This window comes from Aspergillus steynii, assembly GCF_002849105.1.
Source record: "Aspergillus steynii IBT 23096 chromosome Unknown P170scaffold_3, whole genome shotgun sequence".
Classification (NCBI taxonomy): domain Eukaryota; kingdom Fungi; phylum Ascomycota; class Eurotiomycetes; order Eurotiales; family Aspergillaceae; genus Aspergillus; species Aspergillus steynii.
Window position 1 is genome coordinate 3,690,023 of NW_020194400.1, and position 21,402 is coordinate 3,711,424.

At 52.3% G+C, this 21,402-nt stretch overlaps 6 protein-coding genes across 6 annotated transcripts; 4 read left to right on the plus strand and 2 right to left on the minus strand.

The window, feature by feature from the left end:
- Window positions 1-728: 728 nt before the first annotated feature.
- P170DRAFT_406658 (putative gamma-tubulin complex component GCP4) lies at window positions 729-3,609 on the minus strand. Its single transcript, XM_024846642.1, has 2 exons — window positions 3,305-3,609; window positions 729-3,235 (listed from the first exon to the last, which is right to left on the minus strand). The coding sequence occupies exon 2, from the start codon at window positions 3,218-3,220 to the stop codon at window positions 872-874; it is 2,349 nt and encodes a 782-aa protein (XP_024706393.1). The 5' UTR covers window positions 3,221-3,235; window positions 3,305-3,609; the 3' UTR covers window positions 729-871.
- A 532-nt stretch (window positions 3,610-4,141) lies between these two features.
- Window positions 4,142-9,191, plus strand: P170DRAFT_446236 (ubiquitin-activating enzyme E1; the record flags this gene model as incomplete). The annotated part of the gene is made up of 12 exons (XM_024850779.1): window positions 4,142-4,147; window positions 4,214-4,302; window positions 4,368-4,453; window positions 4,515-4,708; window positions 4,742-4,747; window positions 4,778-7,299; window positions 7,365-7,499; window positions 7,726-7,849; window positions 7,931-8,135; window positions 8,219-8,305; window positions 8,374-8,552; window positions 8,607-9,191. The coding sequence occupies 12 exons, from the start codon at window positions 4,142-4,144 to the stop codon at window positions 9,189-9,191; spliced, it is 4,218 nt and encodes a 1,405-aa protein (XP_024706394.1).
- A 700-nt stretch (window positions 9,192-9,891) lies between these two features.
- Window positions 9,892-12,184, minus strand: P170DRAFT_474641 (calcium-binding mitochondrial carrier protein; the record flags this gene model as incomplete). The annotated part of the gene is made up of 7 exons (XM_024853166.1): window positions 9,892-10,411; window positions 10,475-10,507; window positions 10,562-10,665; window positions 10,727-10,788; window positions 10,838-11,457; window positions 11,598-11,805; window positions 11,896-12,184. 7 exons carry the CDS (start codon window positions 12,182-12,184, stop codon window positions 9,892-9,894), a joined length of 1,836 nt encoding a protein of 611 aa, XP_024706395.1.
- An 862-nt stretch (window positions 12,185-13,046) lies between these two features.
- On the plus strand, window positions 13,047-14,044 carry ssn8 (cyclin-dependent protein serine/threonine kinase regulator SSN8). Its single transcript, XM_024849101.1, has 2 exons — window positions 13,047-13,256; window positions 13,311-14,044. The coding sequence occupies exons 1-2, from the start codon at window positions 13,070-13,072 to the stop codon at window positions 13,844-13,846; spliced, it is 723 nt and encodes a 240-aa protein (XP_024706396.1). The 5' UTR covers window positions 13,047-13,069; the 3' UTR covers window positions 13,847-14,044.
- Window positions 14,045-17,473: 3,429 nt separating this feature from the next.
- On the plus strand, window positions 17,474-18,952 carry P170DRAFT_436167 (DUF4452 domain-containing protein). The gene is made up of 2 exons (XM_024849102.1): window positions 17,474-18,025; window positions 18,159-18,952. The coding sequence occupies exons 1-2, from the start codon at window positions 17,750-17,752 to the stop codon at window positions 18,471-18,473; spliced, it is 591 nt and encodes a 196-aa protein (XP_024706397.1). The 5' UTR covers window positions 17,474-17,749; the 3' UTR covers window positions 18,474-18,952.
- Window positions 18,953-20,499: 1,547 nt separating this feature from the next.
- Window positions 20,500-21,030, plus strand: P170DRAFT_474644 (uncharacterized protein; the record flags this gene model as incomplete). Its single annotated transcript, XM_024853167.1, has 3 exons — window positions 20,500-20,632; window positions 20,701-20,813; window positions 20,923-21,030. 3 exons carry the CDS (start codon window positions 20,500-20,502, stop codon window positions 21,028-21,030), a joined length of 354 nt encoding a protein of 117 aa, XP_024706398.1.
- Window positions 21,031-21,402: the final 372 nt, after the last annotated feature.

Consider the following 21,402-nt stretch of genomic DNA (forward strand, 5'->3'; position numbering starts at 1 on the left):
TTTTATTCATGGCCGCAATGCCGGGACCAAAGGGGGAGCGACACTCGGATCGAAAGATAAAAAAAGAAGCATAAAAAGTCAAAGTAAAAGATAAAAATAAAAAGGGAAAAAAATCCAGACCGAAAGGAATGCAGGACCGACAAACCAGAGCCGATAGCAGAATGGACGAGATCCGCAGGCAAATGAAACTATCCTTTCGGGTGGAGATCCTCTCGGGTTACCCAAACAGGCAACCGTGACAAGACTGGACCCTGAATCATGTGCGTCTTCAGAGTTTTATCTTTTTTGCTTTTGCTTAATCTCCGACGAGCAATCTGTTGGTATTCCTGCATGGGAGCTGCGGACCGGCAGCCGAGTAAGCCCATAAGCCGATGAACAGCAGATAATTTGGCGGTTGATGAGATGTCCCTGGCTCCCCAACCATTTTACTCGTCATCACGGTGACCGATTGGCCATCCCACGGTCCTCGTCGTTTGCAAAAGCCGCCATGCACGAACAGCGTAGCATGTCAATCTATGGGGTGGGGATTCTTTCCAGGTGATGGAGGAGCTCTGGGTGACAATCCATCAAAGGGGATATCCATCGAGTGGAAGTAATTTCCGCGACCGTGGGAAAGTCCAAGGATGGTTTCAGAGCAGCAGGAAACTCTCTCCAAGTCGAGACGCGCGGTCTTTGGAGGAAAATGGAATGTTTGCTTGTTTGCTTGGACTAGCTGGATCAGGGCTAGTGTGACACCTGACACCTGACACCTGACCCTCTTCCATTCTATGCGTACGCCGTAGTTATGAGATGCTCCCTGCTAATCATACATTAACTTTGCCATTACATTCGTCACTGCACCTTCACACCACCGCTCGGGCCGTCATGGATCCTAGTTGAATCCACCTGCCACGGCTGTAGGGCCGATGCTCCCATTGGCGTTCCCGAAGTCCAGTTTCATCAGCAGTCGATCAACACCGGCAGCCTTCCGTGGCACGTAATGGCTGATGGCAGGTTCAGCGCGCGTGCCGCTCAGAGGAGCTGCCCAAAGTCCAGGTTGCGGTCTAGCTGCATCGAACATCTTCCGTCCCTCTCCTGACCGATTGTCGTCAATGTCCCTGAGCCCGGCTACGACGTTCTTGATGCCCGCCTCCACTTGACGGCGCGCAGCACTCAACGACTGCCAGACTTCTCTCTCTTCCCCGGCATAGTCTACCAGTGCATCCACCACGCCTTCATCCGTCTCGAGATCCATGTTCCGTTGAATGCCCTCGAGGCGCACCACCAGGGCGATGAAATGATCGACACTTGTAAGCAAGGCCCGTAGAGCCTTGGTGAAAGGAACATCCGTCAAGAATAGCGATTGGACGAGAGAGAAAAGATACCCACGATGTGCAATGGTCAATGTTTCGGGATCATGTCGCTGGGTTACAGTTTGACCAAAACTTTCGAAGCCAGGCTCTTGTGTCTTCGAGGACGCCGCAGTCTGCGGTCGGGAACCCATTGACGAAGCAGCCGAAGCCGGACGCCCATCGATCCACTCTCGGAAGTGTTGCCAGGAGCCGTTGATAACTTCGCCCTGGAAAAAGCTTCCTATCTCAGACAACACAAAAAGCGAGGCACTGCTCGTTGCCCAGATGGGTCTCATCTGGTGAATTCTTGCGTTGTCTCTCTGCCGCCCCATCTTGAGTTTGTTTTGTCCAAAAGGCGTACTGCTTCGGGGTGGGCCCCATGGCGATGGATAGCTCTTACGCAAGGACGTGTGCTTCCATAAGTCGCCGAGATGTATTTGAGCACGCCGGATACCCAGCAGGTAGGAATGGATCTTAGAGTAAGAAAAGATGTCGGAAGTGGAAAGAAACAAGTCAAGGGGCGGGCGGACTTGTACGGAAAGTGATGTCGGGGTTGGGAAAAGAAGATCATCGAAAGCGATATTGGAGATGTCCGTAACTTGACCAAGTTCGACCTTATCATCAACTGGCTTCTGATTTTCCTTTGAGTCCTTGATTGACAGCCGCAGAAGATCCCTGGCAAGGTCAAGTTCGTCATCCTGAGGATCCTCCTCATTCTGCAAAGAATACAGCTCGATCCAGGTTTGTGCTAATGCGGCTGCAACGTCACCCTCTTTAACGGCGAGCCCTCGAAGAACCCCAGCAGATTTGTCTCTGGGACCTGGGGCTTCTGGTTTTCGACGCCTCTCTTGTAGCCGGCTATCAGCATGCGATACTAAAGCCGTCGCAAATTCACCACGTCTTAGCAACAGGAAATCATGCAGCACGGATAAAACTTCGAGGATTTTCGGAAGAGGCAGAAGCTTGGAGAACGTGCTCTGCGCCAACGACAAGCGGATCGAATTTATCGCTGTGGATAGCTTCAAGGTTGATATGGGGGATTCGAGGGTGGCAAGATGCTCGATATGATCACCATGGAGAGTGACCGGTGCCGTTGAAAGACCGCTTGAAAACCCCGCGGTCGAAGTACTTCGCTTTGCTCTAATGAGATTCAAGGTTTTCCCAATGAACAAGATGGACGACGCCGTCTGTGGTGAAACAAACTTTGGTAACAGCTTAGTATGTAGAATGAAATTCGACGTGGCAGAGTGATTTCCAGAATTTGCACTCTCGTCTTGTATGAAGAAATCACTTTTTCCCAACACAGGAAAATTCCCATAGAGCAGCCATGTCGACAGCTGCCTCATCCAAGCAGTCTCCGCCGCACTGACCAAGTGCAATGCCATTTCTTCAATGTCAGCATATCCGGTCTGCGATTCTGCGCGAAGGAAGTCAATCAACGATGCACCGGTGCAGCTATCATGACTTTCCTCGGGTAGGATGAATCTAGCCACCTCCCACAACCATTCCAGTCGCCGCGTCCATGGCGAAAACTCTCCCACAATGGTTGATAACGGCACAATTCCGTACCCGCCAACATATCGACTATCCTCAACCAGTATTGCTTTTTCGACCTCGATGATCTTCTTCTGGAATTCGCCAAGGTGCTGCGTGCTAATTGCCGTCGATACGGCCCGACAGATCACGGATTCATGGGAGGACGAAATTCGAGCCGTGTGGGTGCGCAGACGAGCATGCAGTCGGCTCAGACGGGCAAGGGGGGTGAGGAGTGCTTTCTCGGGAGGAGACAAGAGGGGAAAAGCATCTTCAGCGACGAGGCCTTCTTCGGTGGAGAGGTTGAATAGCGGCGACGGTTGGCCGGATAGGGAGAGGAGGACCTCGTGGAGCATTCTGGCGATAGCTCTCTACGCGGAAAGTCAGGCACAGCACAATAACCACGGCGAATAATTGCGGTTCTTGTATTCAGGACTAACCTAGATGAAAGATCTATGTCCACTCTGGATTTCTTACGCTGCCAGTATAATAGCCCGCGACCAAGAATCTCGTACCGACACATATAAGCTGACCGAGAGCTGAATCGTTGCTTCCATGTAGATTCGAGGGCTGGAGCGCGTCGCGGGTCGAGGTTGAGAACGAAGTCGAGATCGGTACCTGCAGCAGGGAGAGGCAATTACAGAGGGTTAGTGGGATAAGGTTAGCTGCCTTTTCCAGTAGGAGGTGAATGAGCAACGAATTGCATGGTGCGGGATCCCTTCATGACATGCTGGGGGAGTTCACCGGCTGGACGAAGAGTTGCCATGACGGACTTCCTCGGCCGGTCACGCTCGCGGTCACGGGCGGTGGGCAGACGGCCTGAGGCCATTCCGCGGGGCCATGGCCAATCAGCGGCCTCTGTTGCTGAGTCAGCCGCGACAGCTTGTCCCTCTTACGTCGCCGACGGGTCGATTATTCAGTTGGCCGGTTCTCGTTCCTTCTTTGCCTCTCTCTCCATCTTGCTTTAACATCGTTATTGCCTGTGAATCTTGTCATTTCTATCATATACGCATCTACTCGTCAGAGAGCTTCTCTGTACCTTATTCTCTTCCCCCGCCTCGTCCGGTCCTTGACCGCTTCTACCCCTCCTCGAAGTCAGTCTGCACTGGCAGTTGTAGACACCATCCTCCCACTGTCGGAAAGTCTTGCTTAGAGGCAAGGCTTTCGTTGCACCAGTCTTCACGATTCCTTCCGAAATCCCTGTTCGTGACGCTGCGAACCCGGGAAAGCGGAGAGCGTCCGGGGACAAACCAGCAACTCGACCGGAGAAGAAGATCATGACGGTATGTTGATTAATCTGCTATGTCAAAGTCCTCTTTGGCGAATCCGAGGGCTCTAACATGTTCCAGGACTCCACGATGCAGGTGGATAACCCCCAGGAAACTGTGGAGATGATCAAGCAGGGGGAGATCGACGAGTCCTTGTACAGCCGGCAGCTGTAGGTCATCCTCGAGTATCTTTCAAGCTCGGGAGCTATACTGACTCATAAATCCCCTCATAAAGGTACGTGCTTGGTCATGAGGCTATGAAGCGTATGGGATCATCCAATGTTCTTGTTGTGGGCTTGAAGGGTCTGGGTGTGGAAATCGGTAAGTACCAACCAAAGCTGTTGCGGCTCCGCGGCCATCACTCATTGACTGTTTTTCTCAGCCAAAAACATTGCCCTCGCCGGTGTCAAGTCCCTCACATTGTACGATCCTGCTCCTGTCGCCATTTCGGACCTGTCCTCCCAGTTCTTCCTTCAACCTCAAGATGTCGGCAAACCCCGTGCCGAAGTGACGGCCCCGAAAGTTGCGGAATTGAATTCATACGTTCCGGTCACGGTTCACGAGGGCGACAGCATTGTGAACAACTTTGAGCAGCTGAAGCGCTATCAGGCAATTGTTCTTACTCTCACGCCCCTGAAAGAGCAGCTGGCTATTGCAGACTTCTGTCACAAGAACGGCATTTACCTGACCATCGCGGACACATTCGGTCTATTCGGCTACCTCTTCAACGACTTCGGCAAGAACTTCACCATCGGAGACGCTACGGGCGAGGAGGCCGTCGGCGGCATCGTGGCTAGCATTGATGAGACTGGCCTGGTCTCCGCCCTGGATGAGACTCGACACGGCCTGGAGGATGGCGATTTTGTGACATTCACCGAGGTAAAGGGTATGGAGGGTTTGAACAACTCCGCCCCTCGGAAAATCACCGTCAAGGGCCCCTACACGTTCTCTATTGGTGACGTCGCCGGACTCGGGACGTACAAGGAAGGCGGCTTGTATACCCAGGTCAAAATGCCCAAGTTTGTGGATTTCCAGTCGCTCGACGAGCAACTTAAGAAGCCTGAGCTTGTCATCTCGGACTTTGCCAAGTTTGATCGGCCACAGCAGTTGCATATTGGTGTTCAGGCACTCCATAAGTTCGCGCAGGCCCACGATGGGCAGCTTCCTCGTCCTCACAACGAGACCGATGCTGAAGAGGTTCTCAAACTCTCCAACGATTTGGCGTCGAGCCAGGAAGAGAAGGTCGAATTGGATGAGAAAATCATCAAGGAACTCAGCTACCAGGCTCGTGGTGACTTGAACCCCTTGGCGGCATTCTTTGGCGGCATTGCGGCACAGGAGGTTCTGAAGGCTGTTTCTGGAAAATTCAGCCCTGTCCAACAATGGCTCTACTTGGACTCTCTGGAGTCCCTTCCTGCCTCAATCACTAGATCTGAGGAGAGCTGCAAGCCTTTGGGAAGCCGCTATGACGGCCAAATTGCCGTCTTTGGTAAGGAATACCAGGAGAAGATCTCCAACGTTACCCAGTTCCTTGTTGGAGCCGGAGCTATTGGATGTGAGACCCTGAAAAACTGGGCCATGATTGGTCTTGGAACTGGTCCCAAGGGCAAGATCTATGTCACCGACATGGATCAAATCGAGAAGAGCAATCTTAACCGACAGTTTCTGTTCCGCACGAGAGACGTGGGTAAACTGAAGAGTGAGTGCGCCTCCGCTGCGGTCCAGGCCATGAACCCCGAATTGGAGGGCAAGATTGTCACCTTGCGGGACCGAGTTGGGCCCGATACCGAGCACATCTTCAACGAGGACTTCTGGGAAGGACTCGACGGAGTGACCAACGCTCTGGACAATGTCGATGCGAGAACCTACGTTGATCGCCGTTGTGTTTTCTTCCGGAAGCCCCTCCTTGAGAGCGGCACTCTCGGTACCAAAGGCAACACCCAGGTGGTCCTTCCGCATATCACGGAATCCTACTCGAGCTCGCAGGATCCCCCCGAGAAGACATTCCCGATGTGCACGCTGAAGAGTTTCCCCAACCGGATCGAGCACACTATCGCTTGGGCCAGGGACCTCTTCCAGACATACTTCGTCGGACCACCCGAGTCTGTCAACATGTACCTGTCCCAGCCGAATTACATCGAACAGACCCTCAAACAGGCCGGCAACGAGAAGCAAACCCTGGATCAGCTGCACGAATTCTTGGTGGCTGACAAGCCATTGACCTTCGATGACTGCATTGTTTGGGCCCGTAACCAGTTCGAGGCCCAGTACAACAACGCAATCCAGCAGTTGCTTTACAACTTCCCTCGGGATTCGAAGACCTCGTCTGGTCAGCCCTTCTGGTCTGGACCCAAGCGTGCTCCTTCGCCCCTGAAGTTTGACGCTACGAACCCGACTCACCTCGGGTTTGTTATCGCCGGAGCAAACCTCCATGCCTTCAACTACGGCATCAAAAACCCCGGTGCCGACAAGGAGTACTACCGCAAGGTCGTTGACAACATCATCATCCCCGAGTTTTCTCCGAAATCTGGCGTGAAGATCCAGGCCAACGAGAATGATCCCGATCCGAACGCCCAGGCTTCCGGATCCTCTTTCGATGACAATAAGGAAATCCAGCGCCTGGTCGAGTCTCTGCCCGCGCCGAACTCGCTTGCCGGCTTCCGCCTGACCCCGGTGGAGTTCGAAAAGGACGACGATACCAACCATCACATTGACTTCATCACTGCGGCCAGCAACCTTCGTGCCGACAACTACGATATTCCTCAGGCCGACCGCCACAAGACCAAGTTCATTGCGGGCAAGATTATTCCTGCCATCGCCACCACGACTGCGCTGGTTACTGGACTGGTTGCCTTGGAGCTGTACAAGATCATCGACGGCCAGGATGACATCGAGAAATACAAGAACGGCTTTGTCAACCTTGCGCTGCCGTTCGTTGGCTTCAGTGAACCCATTGCCAGTCCCAAGGGCAAGTACCAGGGCAAGGATGGTGAAAAGACCATCGATCAGCTTTGGGATCGCTTTGAGGTGGATGACATCCCCCTCAAGGACTTCCTTCAGTATTTCTCCGACCTTGGGTTAGAAATCAGCATGGTGAGCTCCGGAGTGAGCTTGCTATACGCGAGCTTCTATCCCCCGTCGAAGGTTAAGGACCGCCTTCCGCTGCCGTACGTTTCCCCCACTCCTTCAGACCCTTATCCAATTGTTGATTGACTAACATTCGCTCGCACAGGATGAGCAAATTGGTGGAGCACGTCAGCAAAAAGCCTGTGCCGGAGCACCAGCGGAACATCATCTTCGAGGTGACTGCCGAAGATCAGACGGAGGAGGATGTGGAGATTCCATATGTGATGGTTAAGCTGAGGAAGTAGAGTAAGGGAGGAGACCATGTGAAACGGGGCCATGCCTAGAGATAACGTGCGTTTTACCAGATTATTAAAGTCTTAGATGTTTTTGTCCCATTCCATGAAGTTAGATAAGATCCTCGTAAGAATGACCAAGCAGGCTTTGTCAGCCACCATCCGCTCAACGTCATCGCTCCCCGCACCTGATTGGACCTCGTTTTTCTCTGCGACGCCGCCAGCCCAGTCCAGGCCTATACCTCCTGCTATTTATACTCGTGGTGATTTCTTCCTGCCCCTCATCTCTCATGTTTCTTGCCCTCCGCCGTCTCCAGCAGTCCTCCCGCCACATCTTGCCCCTCAACACCACCGCGGGGTTCCCTAGCAGCATCTCCGCACGATCGATCTCTCCGCGCACGATGGCAGTAAGCTGCCCTACATGCTTTACCTACTATAGATCAACTATATATTAACTCTCAATGATCTATCTCAGACCGGAAACACTCACAAAATCACCGACTGGGTCAATCCCAATGACAAGTCCGGTGAATTCAAGCGTCAGCAGTCCGTCTTCCGGAACTGGATCTCCAGAGAGCCCGGCGCGGACTTTCCCCCGGAGAAGGATCGTTACCATCTCTATGTCTCGTACGCCTGTCCCTGGGGTGAGTATAACTTAATCTCTTGTTTCTATTGCTCTTCCAGGAGGCTTCGTGAAGTGGAGAGCTAATATGATCAAACACCCCAGCCCACCGAACATTGATCACGCGAAAGCTCAAGGGCCTGGAGGACATCATCTCGTTCACGTCGGTGCATTGGCATTTGGCTGAGAAAGGTTCGGCTTTCTCTCTCTTCTAGCTTGAATCCCCTGTTGTTAGTGAGAAACTAATATGTCTTGGATAGGTTGGCGCTTCGCAACCCCGGAGGAGAGCTTGCCTGGCGAGAACGCGGTTCCGGATCCTTTGCATCCGCAGTATACGCATCTGCGCGAGATCTACTTCTCCAATGACCCGGAGTACACGGGGCGATTCACGGTCCCCGTCCTCTTCGACAAGAAGACCCAGCGCATCGTGAGCAACGAGGTATGTCTACTGACACTATTCCATTCGCATACCGCTAACTCTCGCCAACAACAGAGCGCCGAGATCATCCGCATGCTCTACTACGAGTTCGACGACCTCCTCCCCGCGCAATACAAAGCCGTCGACCTCTTCCCCAGCGCCCTGCGCGCCGAGATCGACGCCACAAACGACTGGACCTACAACGAGGTCAACAACGGCGTATACAAGTCCGGTTTCGCGACCACGCAAGAAGCCTACGAGAAGGCCGTGACCACGCTGTTCGCCTCGCTCGACAGGATCGAGGCCCATTTGGCCGCGTCCCAGCGCGCCGGCAACCCCTTCTACTTCGGCTCGTCGATCACCGAGATCGATATCCGGCTGTTCACAACCATTGTCCGCTTCGACCCCGTCTACGTGCAGCACTTCAAGTGCAATCTGCGGGACATCCGCTCGGGGTACCCGGCGCTGCATCGCTGGTTGAGAACCCTGTACTGGGACGTGCCGGCCTTCCGGGACACGACTCAGTTCGAACACATCAAGAAGCATTATACGAAGAGTCATAAGCAGATCAATCCGTTTGGAATCACTCCTGTCGGACCGGTGCCGGATATTCTTCCGAAGGACGAGGAGGTTAGGGCTGTTGCTGCGGCTAAGAATTGAACATCGAAGATTGTTTCAAAGGATAATTGGTGACAGCTGCATATTGATTTATATAATTAACCAAATAGTCTAACCTAGTACAGTATGTGAAAATGCATATCAACTATTTTCAGAGTATATGTCCTCTCTCCGCCCCATTATAGTGTAAACAGATGCCGTGAAGCAAAGAAATCTTTTTTAAGTACATTCGAATCAGTTTAAACCCCTGGTTCGACAGGTCGGGAATATCCGATAAACAAACGAGATGGACGACGAACAGGAAAAGAAACTCCAGAGTATGCTGCAACGCACGACGCCTGCCATGCTAACGAGGTTCGGCGGGACGCCTTATCCAATGTGGAATTGCCGTTCGAGAAGACCAACGGTCTCAATGCCAGAAAACGCAAAATGAGCTCAAAACAAAAAAGCCATTAGTAGATCTGGTTAGAAAGGTGAGGAGGTGATATGAAGAAAAATGGCGCGGCGATGCTGTGTCAAGTAAACAGCAAGCTCACACGAATCCATGGCTTTCCACCCAGAGGGTGAGAACGAGACCAAATCAGGCTAAGTGGCTTCGAGGGTATCTTGGCAAAAAATTCTAGAATTTGGAGAAATCAGATGGGGAAAGAAAAGGTGGAAATGAGCGTGCTTCGAGTCCGGAGCGATGCGAAGGCTGGTGGTAGACGCAGTTAGCCTCCAGCGAGAGGACCGACTCTCGGCCTTATCTGAGGCCAAGCATTCGTTTGGCGTTCTCGTATACAACATAGCTGATAGAAACCGCAGGCGCAACCTTGAGGAGGTTCGGCGTCAGCCCTTTGTAGAATCCACGAAAACCCTCGGCCTGTATCGTCTTGCGGGCAACTTCGCCAATACTGTTATAAGTCGCAGGGTGAAGAATGGTTCCTTGAGCTTGCATTCGAGTCCTGAGAACGTTGAGCGGATAGACGACAGAAGCGCTTAGTCCTCCACTAAGCGCGCCAATAGCTCCCGTGGTAAAATTGTTCAGAGGGACATCGTCTTCATGGCAGTGGTGCGCGCGAGCTTTGCGCGCAAGTAAGCCGCGTTTCAGGTATTCGAAAGTCGTTAGGTCGATCGCAGCATACGGAAACATGCCCATTAGTCCGAGCGGCAGGCCACGAAAGAAACCGAATGGGCCGTGCTTATTCAAAACTTTGCGCGCTGTGGCCGCGATAAGCTGGTTGCCTTTGAGGCCACCTTCAACCGTCTCGCACTGCATTCGACTGGACGAAAGATGAGCTTCTAGTGTACTAGGAAGGTAATGCTGCATGCATGGAAGTACTCACAATTTCAGGGTATCGAGAGGGTACACAAAGCATCTACATCCCCGTTAGTGTATGAATCAGTTGAATTGGATCATCAACATAACATACTGGGCAACCATTCCACCGCACCCTCCGGATAAAAATTGCGACGTCGGCGCAAGACGTTTTGTATCACCATGGCCTTCAAGACGGGCAAAGGCGCGTTTGGCAGACTATAGTCATCACATCAGCAAATTGTGGTCGCTTCAATTGACCAAATGCGGCGGGACTGACTTCGTAAGCGCCGAATTTGATGGCCGACTCAGGCATAACTTTCACAACGTTCAAGCCATTTCCTGCCATCGTTAGTCGAGTATCTCAGGTGTGGATCGGAGCGAAACCAACCTGCGAAGAGACTCCGAATGCCTCCTGCACGCCACAGCTCCTTGATCGCATCGGCGAGCGTTTTCGACGCGGTTCCTGCTGCCTTCAACGGGGCACCATCCTTGGCCGCACGAACAGCAGCCGTTTGCACGCCGGTTTGCGCAATGAGATAGACTTTAAGTCGGTCTAAGGGCGCGGTGGCTGTTCGTGATACGGCACCAGCAATTCCGCCTGCAATAAAATAACCTAATTGAGGAGTGTTTTCTGTCAACTTTCGCTCATAATATCGGAAGGACATCCACATGGCGACAGTCCTGGGTATAGGCAGCCACTCCAAGTCGAAGTCGCCGTCTAGGGGGGCAGTTTCATGGTCAAACACAGGGCCGGGAGCAGATACGCCGCCGGCTTCCGCATAAGCCGATGGTATGAGAGTTGCCAAAGCGTGCACTGGGAAGATATAGTACAAAAGGTTCTTTATGGCCAGGATATAACGGCTAGGAAACGAGTGGTCTGTACCTAAACCCTGTAGATCATTGATGTGGACATCTCCTTCCGGGTTTAGATTTCCCGTGGCCGTGTAGTATGATAGGACAGCATGCAAGTTGGAGGACGAGTAGGCAGGTAATAAGAGGAGGAAGTCCCTAGTAATCACACGTCATCAGCCCTGGTCAGCAAGCTCCCCAAGTGACATAGGGACGTCAGAGGAGGGGAAGGAGAGAAGAATGAGGGGGCGAAGAGAGAGGGAAAGCGATGGAGAGGCAATGATCGACCGCGTACATACCTCCACTCTGCATAGGAAATAACTCCGTCGCTGTTTGTATCGACGTCTGCGAAGAATTCATCGAGTTTGGCGTTCGACACGGTGACCTCGGCGTTCGCGAAGGCGGACTTTAACTCGTGTTTGTCGATTTCCCCGTTGCGATTGCGATCAATACTCTGGAAAAGACCCCATAATCCATGCTCAGTGTGGTCGACGAAGGCCCGGAATTCTGGGACTCATTAGGTTTGTAAATCAACCGGCAATCTTGCCAGTCACTTCGGAGGAGGGGAAAGTCCATGATCAAGACGTGTGATCTTACCCGAGTGATCGATATACCCATCGCCATTGGTATCGACAGATTTCATGACATTCCGCAGCATACTATCCGCATTTTTGAGGGCTATCCAGACGGAGGTCATCGGGTCAGTCGGCGGCGCGGCAGAAATGCACGGGAACCACATCTGCAGGTCATGCTCACGGTGATCAATCTTCTTTAGCCCCTTCTTCAACCCATTGAGATCCAAGCGACCGTCTCTGGGGACGCCCAATCGTTCCCAGAGTTTCGCGACTCGGAGGTCACGTTCATCTTTCGACTCGTCGGGTGCCATGATCGATAGTTCAGCGTTTATCGGCCACCCGACATGATACTTCCCGGGGAGGGGTGTTCGTCACGGGGTTTGAGGATCGGAGATAGCGAGCCCGTCACGGCAGGGCAGGAGAGATAATAGGAACAAGCTGGGCATCGAATCCGCGGGGTAGAAGGCTTGTCGTGGGTGGCAGAGGTTGTCGCAGATGTTCCGCGGGCATGGCAAACAGAGTCGCGGAAGCCTGAGAAATCCAGCCGCAATGATTTGCTTTTCCATACGACATTCCGCCGGAAGAAAACTGAGCGCCGGCCCGGGGCTTCACGGGACTGGCACGGGACTTGGCACGGGACCACGCAGGGCCCAACCCTACTAGGCCTGTTTGGGACGTGGTCACCTGCCGTCACCTGCCTATCGTACTCGACGTCGGGTGGCCTCTGGTCGAGTCTCTCCATCGCTCGCCCTCGATCGGTCTGTCTCCTGCCTGTCTCCTGTTATCTATCCTGGCTGCGGCAGTGGCTGACGGGTCCAGTAGCCACCTCTCCCTATATAAATCCCCGGATCTTTGGTGATCCGAATGACTGCGCAGTCAACCTGGCATGCTTGATATCCTGACTCCAGGTCTATATACCACCGTCTCTCCCTCTCCGGGCTGAACGGGCCATGGCGGCCAATTATTGGGTGTCGACGCAGCGTCGGCACTGGTTGTTCACGCGCGAACGGTTGATGGAAATCCGAGAAGGGTTCAAGGAAAGAGACAAGATCGCGCATTCCCAGTTTCCTTTGCCGGATCAGAGGTTGCTCAATATCTACTTCAGCCAACGTAAGAGAGGAAGAGATGTGGCGTGATGGTTCTCGCAACGACTGAAAGCTGAAAATCCGGCAGAACTGATCAAACTCGGAAAGAGGATGTCGACTCGACAGCAGGCCCTTGCAACGGCTCAAGTATACATCAAGAGGTTCTACACCAAAAATGAGATCCGGCACACCAACCCGTATTTAGTCGTGACGACCGCGTTCTATCTCGCCTGCAAGATGGAGGAATGCCCGCAACACATCCGCTTTGTCGTTGCGGAGGCACGAAACTTCTGGCCGGGTAAGACAGGATTATATGCATGAACTTCTTCGTAGTCGCTAATCATCTCCTTAGAGTTCATTGCCCCCGATGTGTCGAAACTGGGCGAGTGCGAATTTGCCCTGATCTCCGAGATGAATTCTCAGCTCATTGTTCATCACCCGTATCGAACATTATCGGAGCTACAGCCCGAACTATCTCTTACGTCCGACGAGGTTGCTCTTGCATGGTCAGTGATCAACGACCATTACCTGACGGACTTGCCACTGCTTTACCCGCCTCATGTCATTGCCGTCATGGCTATTATTGTGGCCGTCGTTTTCAAGCCAAGTCAAACCAGCTTCCATGGATCTGCGGCTCCAATAGCCTCGGCCATGCGGGACGGCGGCATGAATATTCTTGCGGCCTTGGGGGATAAGAACGGCAACGGTCCACCCCCTCGGATTCAGAAACTTATTGCCTGGCTGGCCGAGAGCGAAGTGGACATCCGAGCAGTCATCGAATGTACCCAGGAGCTAGTTTCGCTGTACGAGGTTTGGGAGCAATACAGTGAAAAGCACTGCAAGGAACTCTTGGGCCGGATGATCAAGAGCAGGAATCTTGACAAATAACTTCTTAGCACAGGTTTTGGATGCATTTTCTGCGGTGTTTTTGGCTTTTTTCTTTTTCTTTTTCTTTTTCTTTTTTTAGTCTTTTTCCCAGGAAAAAGAAACCTTGGAATTTTTACTATTCATTGTACAGCCAAGGGTTAATTGGCCATCGAGAGGTCGTCATCATTGCACAGACCCATGCATATCTGTATATAGGCGGCTCATATATGAACAATCCAAGAAATATAAACAGCTAACCGAGACCGAATTGGGTTGCAGACATGTTGACAGATCACCGGCCGATATTCAAATAGGTTCACGAGACATGTGTTCTATTCGGCACGTACGGTGGCTACAAGACTAGGTATACATCGTGCAATTAAGTTGTTAAGCTGTTTAGCCAACAGTTCGATATCCTCATTCGTTTCGAGACAGATGAGAAGGCATACGTAAAACACAATACCAAAAACGTGGTTTGACTGAAAAGTCAAGACGAGAATGCCATGTGGTATGCGCGACGAATACTGCGTAAAAAGTGAAGAAACCGCCAACCGAAGGCTAGTCTAGTCTAAGAATAGCCAAGGCTGGCTTAATTTCAAAGATTCTTGTCTGTCTTATTCTCATGTCCAGAATCAAGATCTGAGCGATTCATCGCTCATGCCTGACTCAGTGCCTGATATCCAATAGGCTGGCCGGCACGGGATGCCTATCTAGGGACATGAATGCTACATGCCACCAAGCAAGGGATGTGAAACACTTGATCGATCGGCCGGGGTCTCAGCAAGCGCCCATGTTGACGGCCACGGGTCGAGCATGCACCCAATAATGCTGCCTCGTGGGACTGTCTCTGAAGACCATGTAGGACTAGGGTGTATGTATGTACCTGTTGTATGTAGGCGCCCCCCAGATGACGATGCGTACCGAAGAGCCCTGTGCAGAGATCTCAAATTCCTGACACAGCTCCGGGTAAATGATGATTGGCCTTGACGTGATATCAGAGGATTTGACCCTGGTCGGGACGGTCAGACACTAGGTGGTTAGTATAGGTACGTACTCGTTAGCACGACTAGCACGGGGTACTTTGCAGCAGGTCGTTACTTGGTAGCAGAGTCGAGGGTACTTCGTAAGGCTTCCCAATCATTAAGCGCCCATGCAATTTACGGGGTAGCATGGAATCCCGGGCGTTGGTTCTTATTCGTTGTTCGAGCAGCTTCAACCAGCCGACACCTTTTATCCCTGCACCCGCATTGCAACCCCTACCACCAGCCACCAACCACCATGTGCTGACGCTTGCTTTCTCTTTTTGTCTTTGTCTCCAGGCTAGCACAAACACTTTCGTTTCTGGACGAAGGATTGTCGACATTTGACCCACCCTCGTTATGAGATACGGCGCAAGGAGTAGGCTGTGTTTGAAAGAAAGAAATTGCCCCGGTTCGGGCGCCTTTTTCTCAGATCGTCGTAACCAGTCGCCCCTCGATGGCTTCCCCACGGTTCCACCCAGAACAATCAGACGACGACTCCTGTTGACTCGTCATGAATTGACACTGCACCGTCGAGCGGCAACAGAATCTCAACCTTAATCGAGGGTCCTAAAAAGCGGTGAGGGCGAAAGAGGGGTACGATTCCATGATTCAGGTTCTGGCAAGAAATTGGCTATGGGGCCTCAGGATTGAGAACCAGAGCCGGTGGACTCCGTCGTTGGGAGGACTGGGGGGAGCGATTCCAATGATAGGGTCCCGCATGGAGTCTGAGGACCAAGGGAGTCTGCTAGCTGCATATTGACCTGCATACCGCCCTCTGATCCGTCGCCGTGACTGTTTTAGCGTCTCGTATCGACTTCTGAATCTTCCCTGGTTTCAAGAGTCGCCGGGTGAAGGCGACGTTCTTCTATGTACAAGTGGCAGGACGATGTGGCCCTCTCGCATGATGCATCGGCGATTATCGTGACAGCGGATCATCTATTCTTGGTAACCGAACCTCCTGAAGCGCCGACTTCACTGTTCACTGTCCACTGCATCTCTGACTGTCACTCTGTCCTCTCTACTGCCATCTCAGGAGGAAAAGGGGGTCGTTGGATGGAGCCGGACCGGGGCTCTATTGTTGACCATTGGTGCATAGTGCCAATCTGACACGGCACATCGTAGCCTTCTCCATTGTACACCCGAGGATGGGAACAAACCCTCTAAATTGGGCATTCGTTGCTCGTCCATGGAAGCGTCAGTTTAGGTTTCGGTTTGGAAAACTGTCGAAGCCGCGAAGACCGCACGGGGCCACGGATCCATCCTGAACTTTCTTGTAGCGGCCGTGGCTGGATCGGGATTACGTATTATTACCGAAATACGCGATGAATTGATAATATCTGATAATACGCAGTAAATGATAATATGATAATACTATTCATGCCAAAACAAATCCCAGGGCGTCTCCTTTCCCACCACCTTCAGGCAGGTGGCACGGTTCAAGGGAAAGGTACCGAGAGACATCGTGGCCAATCACGCCTGCCCCGGAGTGGGGCCAGCCACCTTTTTGCACATCATTTCCTGCACATGTCGTAGTGTGTTTAGAGACCGGTACCTAAGAATAATACCTAAGAATACCTGACCAACCTGCCAGCGCATGCCTGTCTTCGGAAATGGAGAGCCACCTTCATTCCCCAGTGTCCTCGCCCTCCGAGGACGCAGCCGGGAAGTATCCTCCGGCAGACGGAGGAGTCCGAGGTATCATTTGGAAGGCCTCATCCTCGTCATCAGGGTAGACTGGCTCCTGGACTCCGGAGTAGCAGTGTAGCACGACCTATTCATGTTTGCCACGATCTTCACCATAACACTGCAGATCCACTTCGTTCCCCCCCCCCCTCCCTGACCACTGAGCCCCGATCCTCCGGCAGTCAACTCATCATACAACAAGCAGCACCATTATCATACCACACCAATCCGGGGACCAAGAGTGGTAAGGTGTTACAGGCTTACAGCCTTAAAAAAAGTCCGCTGGGCCTGGTCGACCGCCACCTTGCACTAATCGGGGACGCCCAGATTTTAGATCATCGAGTGTTGGTGGAGGTGCGTCGCTGGAAGTGGACTAGGCGAAATCTTACGACGTCACTTTAGTCCGTCTGCTAACCGCCTCGAGCCGTTCTGGAAAACAGCCATTGGTGGGAGGGACGGTGGCTGTTACGGGCCCACTTGGAGCTCTGATCAGGGGTGACCATTGGCCGGGGTGGAGCCGGTATTGCCACTCTGCGGGCGTGGACGGGGTTCTGGTTGGATCTTCATCCTGCCCTAAAACTGGTGCGTGACCAGGTTAGCGCAGGAGAGAGAGCGTCGGACCGGGTTATTACCAAAGTGACGATACGCGGCCGGTACCAGGGCGGCAGCGTCTAAGGGGGCCTCTGAACAATCCGGCGCGGAATGGACGGTACGGGGCGTCAGGTATGGTAAGGCCCTTGCGGAGATCCACCGACCAGCACTGGCTCAGCCCCAGCAGAATAACAACCGGCAGCCCCTCTTGCTCTCGCCTCCGTCCACTCCGGGCTCTTTTCCTCTGCTCGCGGTCTTCTTTTTCAACTTCTTGTCCCGCCTTTTTCCATCGAAGATTCCCCATCCCACAACCACTAAACGCAAATTCGAACCGACCCTCTCGCTTTCACTGCTTTTTTATTTTTTCTCTTTCGTCCCATATTCCTTCCCATAATCCACCCGCTTCTAATCTTTTTGAATTTCTTTCTCGCTCGCCCGCCCAAGTCTACATTCCTCCCGACCCCTTGTCACTTTACCATACTGTTTTTCTTTCACGTCTTCCTCCCCTCTGCTTAGGATTCCAGCGAGCTGGTCCTTTGTTATTGTATCCACCTTCATATAGCTCGGAGTTCGCCAACGATATAACGACTTTTTCTCCTTCGTTATCACTTGCCACCATACCCTCGCCATGTCGACGTTTTTCTACGGTCAGCAGCAGCAGCAGCACCCTCACCACGGCGCCACCGCACACATGGCCTCGAACAACCACCACGGCGGTCGCTCTCGACGAGGACCCAAGATGGCCGCGCAGAACGCTCAGCGCCAGTTCCGAGGTGTCAAGAGCATGAGGGAACTCGCCGAAGCCCCTGCCGTCTCTGCTTTCCGCGCTCGATTCGAGGCTGGCCGGTCTTTTGATCTGGACGACGACCTGGAGTTCTGCCCTGGTCTCCTGACGGAAGATGATGTATGTTTGCCCCCCTCCGCTCGGATCATCCGGGTTCTTGGCCTGCTCCCCCATCCCCTATCGAACCTCGATCCGAGTCTTTAGGGGGGGAGTGATTGGTAGAATGTTGTATTAACGTTCGACCTTGTTGTAGCTGCACTCAATCCATTCCGCTTCTTCCGATCGGTCCTCTCTCTCCAGTGGATCTCCCGACACGTCTCCCCTCCAGCATCAAATCCAGCCTGTCCAGCAGGTCACGCCGTCCATCTCCCTTTCTCCTGCTTCCAGCAACTCGTACGTTCATTCAGGGATTTCCGGCAACCTTAATCACGTGAACTACCAGCAGCCGTCGGCGGCTCGCACCCGCAAGGTCATCCCCATCGTCAACCCTCACACCGGGATGACCCTGACCAGCCCGCCCACGTCTATCTCGCCGGCCTCGATGCAGCATGCTCAGCGTCGATGGTGAGGAGCATCTTCCCTCGCCAGTCGCCACTTCTCTGGCTCATGGGCATAAGTCCATGACAATGTTTTCCAATTCGTCCAGCTTCTGCATCATCGGGCTCCCTAACCGCCGGTTTTAATTATTTTCTTTTTGCGCTTGTTTCCTGTTCGACACGGCCATCGCATCCATTACGATCAAATCCGGGTGATTCGATCCCCCGTGGCCTCCGACCCTCGCGAGTCCGCTGGGCCACCCGGTGATTTTCTCTGTATATACACCTTTCTCCGATGACGACCTTCAGCACTTTTCTCTCTAGACTGATGCTTTCGACTTTCTGCGAGCGACGGCGCCTGCGATCGAGTTTTGCATTCAAACTTCCTTATTTTCCCATCGATACCTTGTTTTTTATCATTCGGTTAGGGGCAAAAACAATTATTTCCTGGCCTCGACGTTACTGGCCGCGATGATGTATAGAAAGCGCGGCGGATTGCCATTTGGGCGCGCATCTATGGACCGGAGTTGCTTCTGCTTTTGATGTACTTTGGCGACTAGGCAAGAAGTGCTTAGCCGTTTGCCATATATCCTTGCTTTGTTGTTTTTTCTTTTGAGTCTGGTTTAATTTCTGGGTGGGATGGGTATTTTCTATTATACGCTTTTCAGGGATCTAGAAAGGTGGAAACGATATACGTCTGCATTGATTGGGCACTGTTGGACTGTTCGGGATGTTTGTTTGGTCTGCTTGACTTCTTCACACGTGTGTCTTTTACAGCTCTTTTCTTTTTCTTTCTCTTCGTGTATATGGGTTGGGGATATGGGTGATTCTTTTGTCTTTCTGGCGGCCGCTGCTAATGCACAGCGGCCGGCGAAACGAAAAAAATCCATGGACTGGATGTGGCTGGAGTTTTTGACGGGGTCTCTCGCTCATCGCGAGACAATAGACCATTTTGCGGTTTGAGATTCGTCTTCGGTCCCGCGTTGATTCGTTCGGGTGTTTTGATTGTGTTATTTGGATTTTTCACTTCTGGGACTCCCGGAGAGTATGATGCTGTGTATGATCTTCTGTTTTCTGTTCTCTTGGGCACTCGGTCATTTCTACCATATCTTCTTTTTCCTTTGTCTATATGCTCGTGGCTTTTGCACTATGCGGGACGATTCCCTATAAATAGTTGTGAGATTAGCTTTGGACACAACCTGATTGTTACACCACTCCAATTCTTCCGCTGTTTGATCTGGTTGCTGGCCTCATGCCTGGATGATAGATCCTCGTGAAGCTTTTGTATGCTTTCTAAACCGAAGTACTGGTACATCCCTCGCCTTCAAGGTGAACCTATATACTCTTCATGCCAGAGCATGCCAACATCTAGCAACCCTCGATGATCACTCATAACGCATAGCCCATGACAGGTCAAGGATGTCGAGACACGGTGATGTCATTGAGAGCCATCGACACAACAAAGGATGTCCCGCGATGGTCGCCCTGACTACCCAGCTTACGACCATCCCCCGCCCCATCAGGGATCCCCGTCAAAAGAACTGGAGACGTTGAGGGAGTCCCCACCCAGGCAGCAGAATAGGCCTGCAGTACTATCGACAAGAGCGTTATTCCTACTCCATACGTTGCGCAAAGGCCAAGAAGGAAGGCGACGGATTGTTCGATGGTCAATGACGTCATCGGTGACACCAGCCAGGAAGCACATTTGCTTTACCGAGGAGACATGGAGGTCGGATGAATACTTATGGAGGGCTGTCGGCTATAACTGAATTGCTATTCTTCTCTACTTTGTCCTTTGTCTCATTGTGAATATTTCTCGAGCAAACCCTCTGCCATCACGACTCGAATTGATCGACCCCGTAAGTGTCACTTTGTTCCAAGGCGTCGAGAAGCGGGTCATACGTCATCCATTCGACCCAATCCGTCTTCTGTCTGCCTCTCTTGCTCTGTCCAGTTCTCGCTCTCGCTCCTTTTCTACGAATCACCCTCAGTCCATTAACAATCTCTCTCTCTCTCTTCTCCAGGACATCCTAGAGACATACACACCAACATTCCAACATGTCATTCCTCGCCTCCGTTCGCTCAACAATCGCTCCGCGTCTGGCTCTTCGCCCTGCCTACGCCAGCACCACCCTCGCCTCTCCCTTCCATACCTCCTCCGTCCGTCCGGGCCTCAAGGAGTCGGATCACAGTCAGTGACTACCGTTACCTTTACCTTCCCTGGACTCCCGGAATAGCAGCTAACGATAACATTGCTAGACCGCGACGAGCTGCACAATATCTACGAGCAGGAGAAAGAGGACACAGTGAAGAGCTCCAAGGAGGGCAAGGCGAAGTGGAAGCAGGAATTGGCGAGTAACAGTGAAGCTTCGGTAGGTTTCCTCTTTCCTTTCGTTTTCTGTTCTGTGTTCATGAGGCAATGGTGTCTGGGTTCGCTGGGTTGAATGGATGGATGAATGCTAACCACGACGTACGATGCAGGTCAAGGCCGATCGGGGCGATCTCGACGGCGAAGAGCCGGACTTGAAGGATTTGCAGAACAAAACGAAGCATCTGCCTCACGAGAAAGAGGCGAGTAAGCGACAATAGGCGCGGGGACACTGGGTAGATGTCACTGTTTCTTTTTCCTTTCGTCTAATGCTCATTTACATTCTTGATGTTCATTCTCGTTCTCGTTCTCGTTCTCATTCCCACTGCCATTCTGGCTCGTTGATCTGTGGATTCTCACGATGTTATGTATAATATGTGTGGCTGAGGCCATTTCGGACATAAGCAAGAAGTCAAGTAATAATCGGAGTTCCAGGTCAAGATGAGGAATGATTGCAAGATAGGTTTAAAACAACACCGAGCGCCGTACGACAAAAACTCCCTAGTCGGTCAACGAGATAGACCAGAAAAAAATGTAACAGATACAGTAAGAACAACAAGGGGGAGACTTCAAGAGCTGGAATGTGAAACATG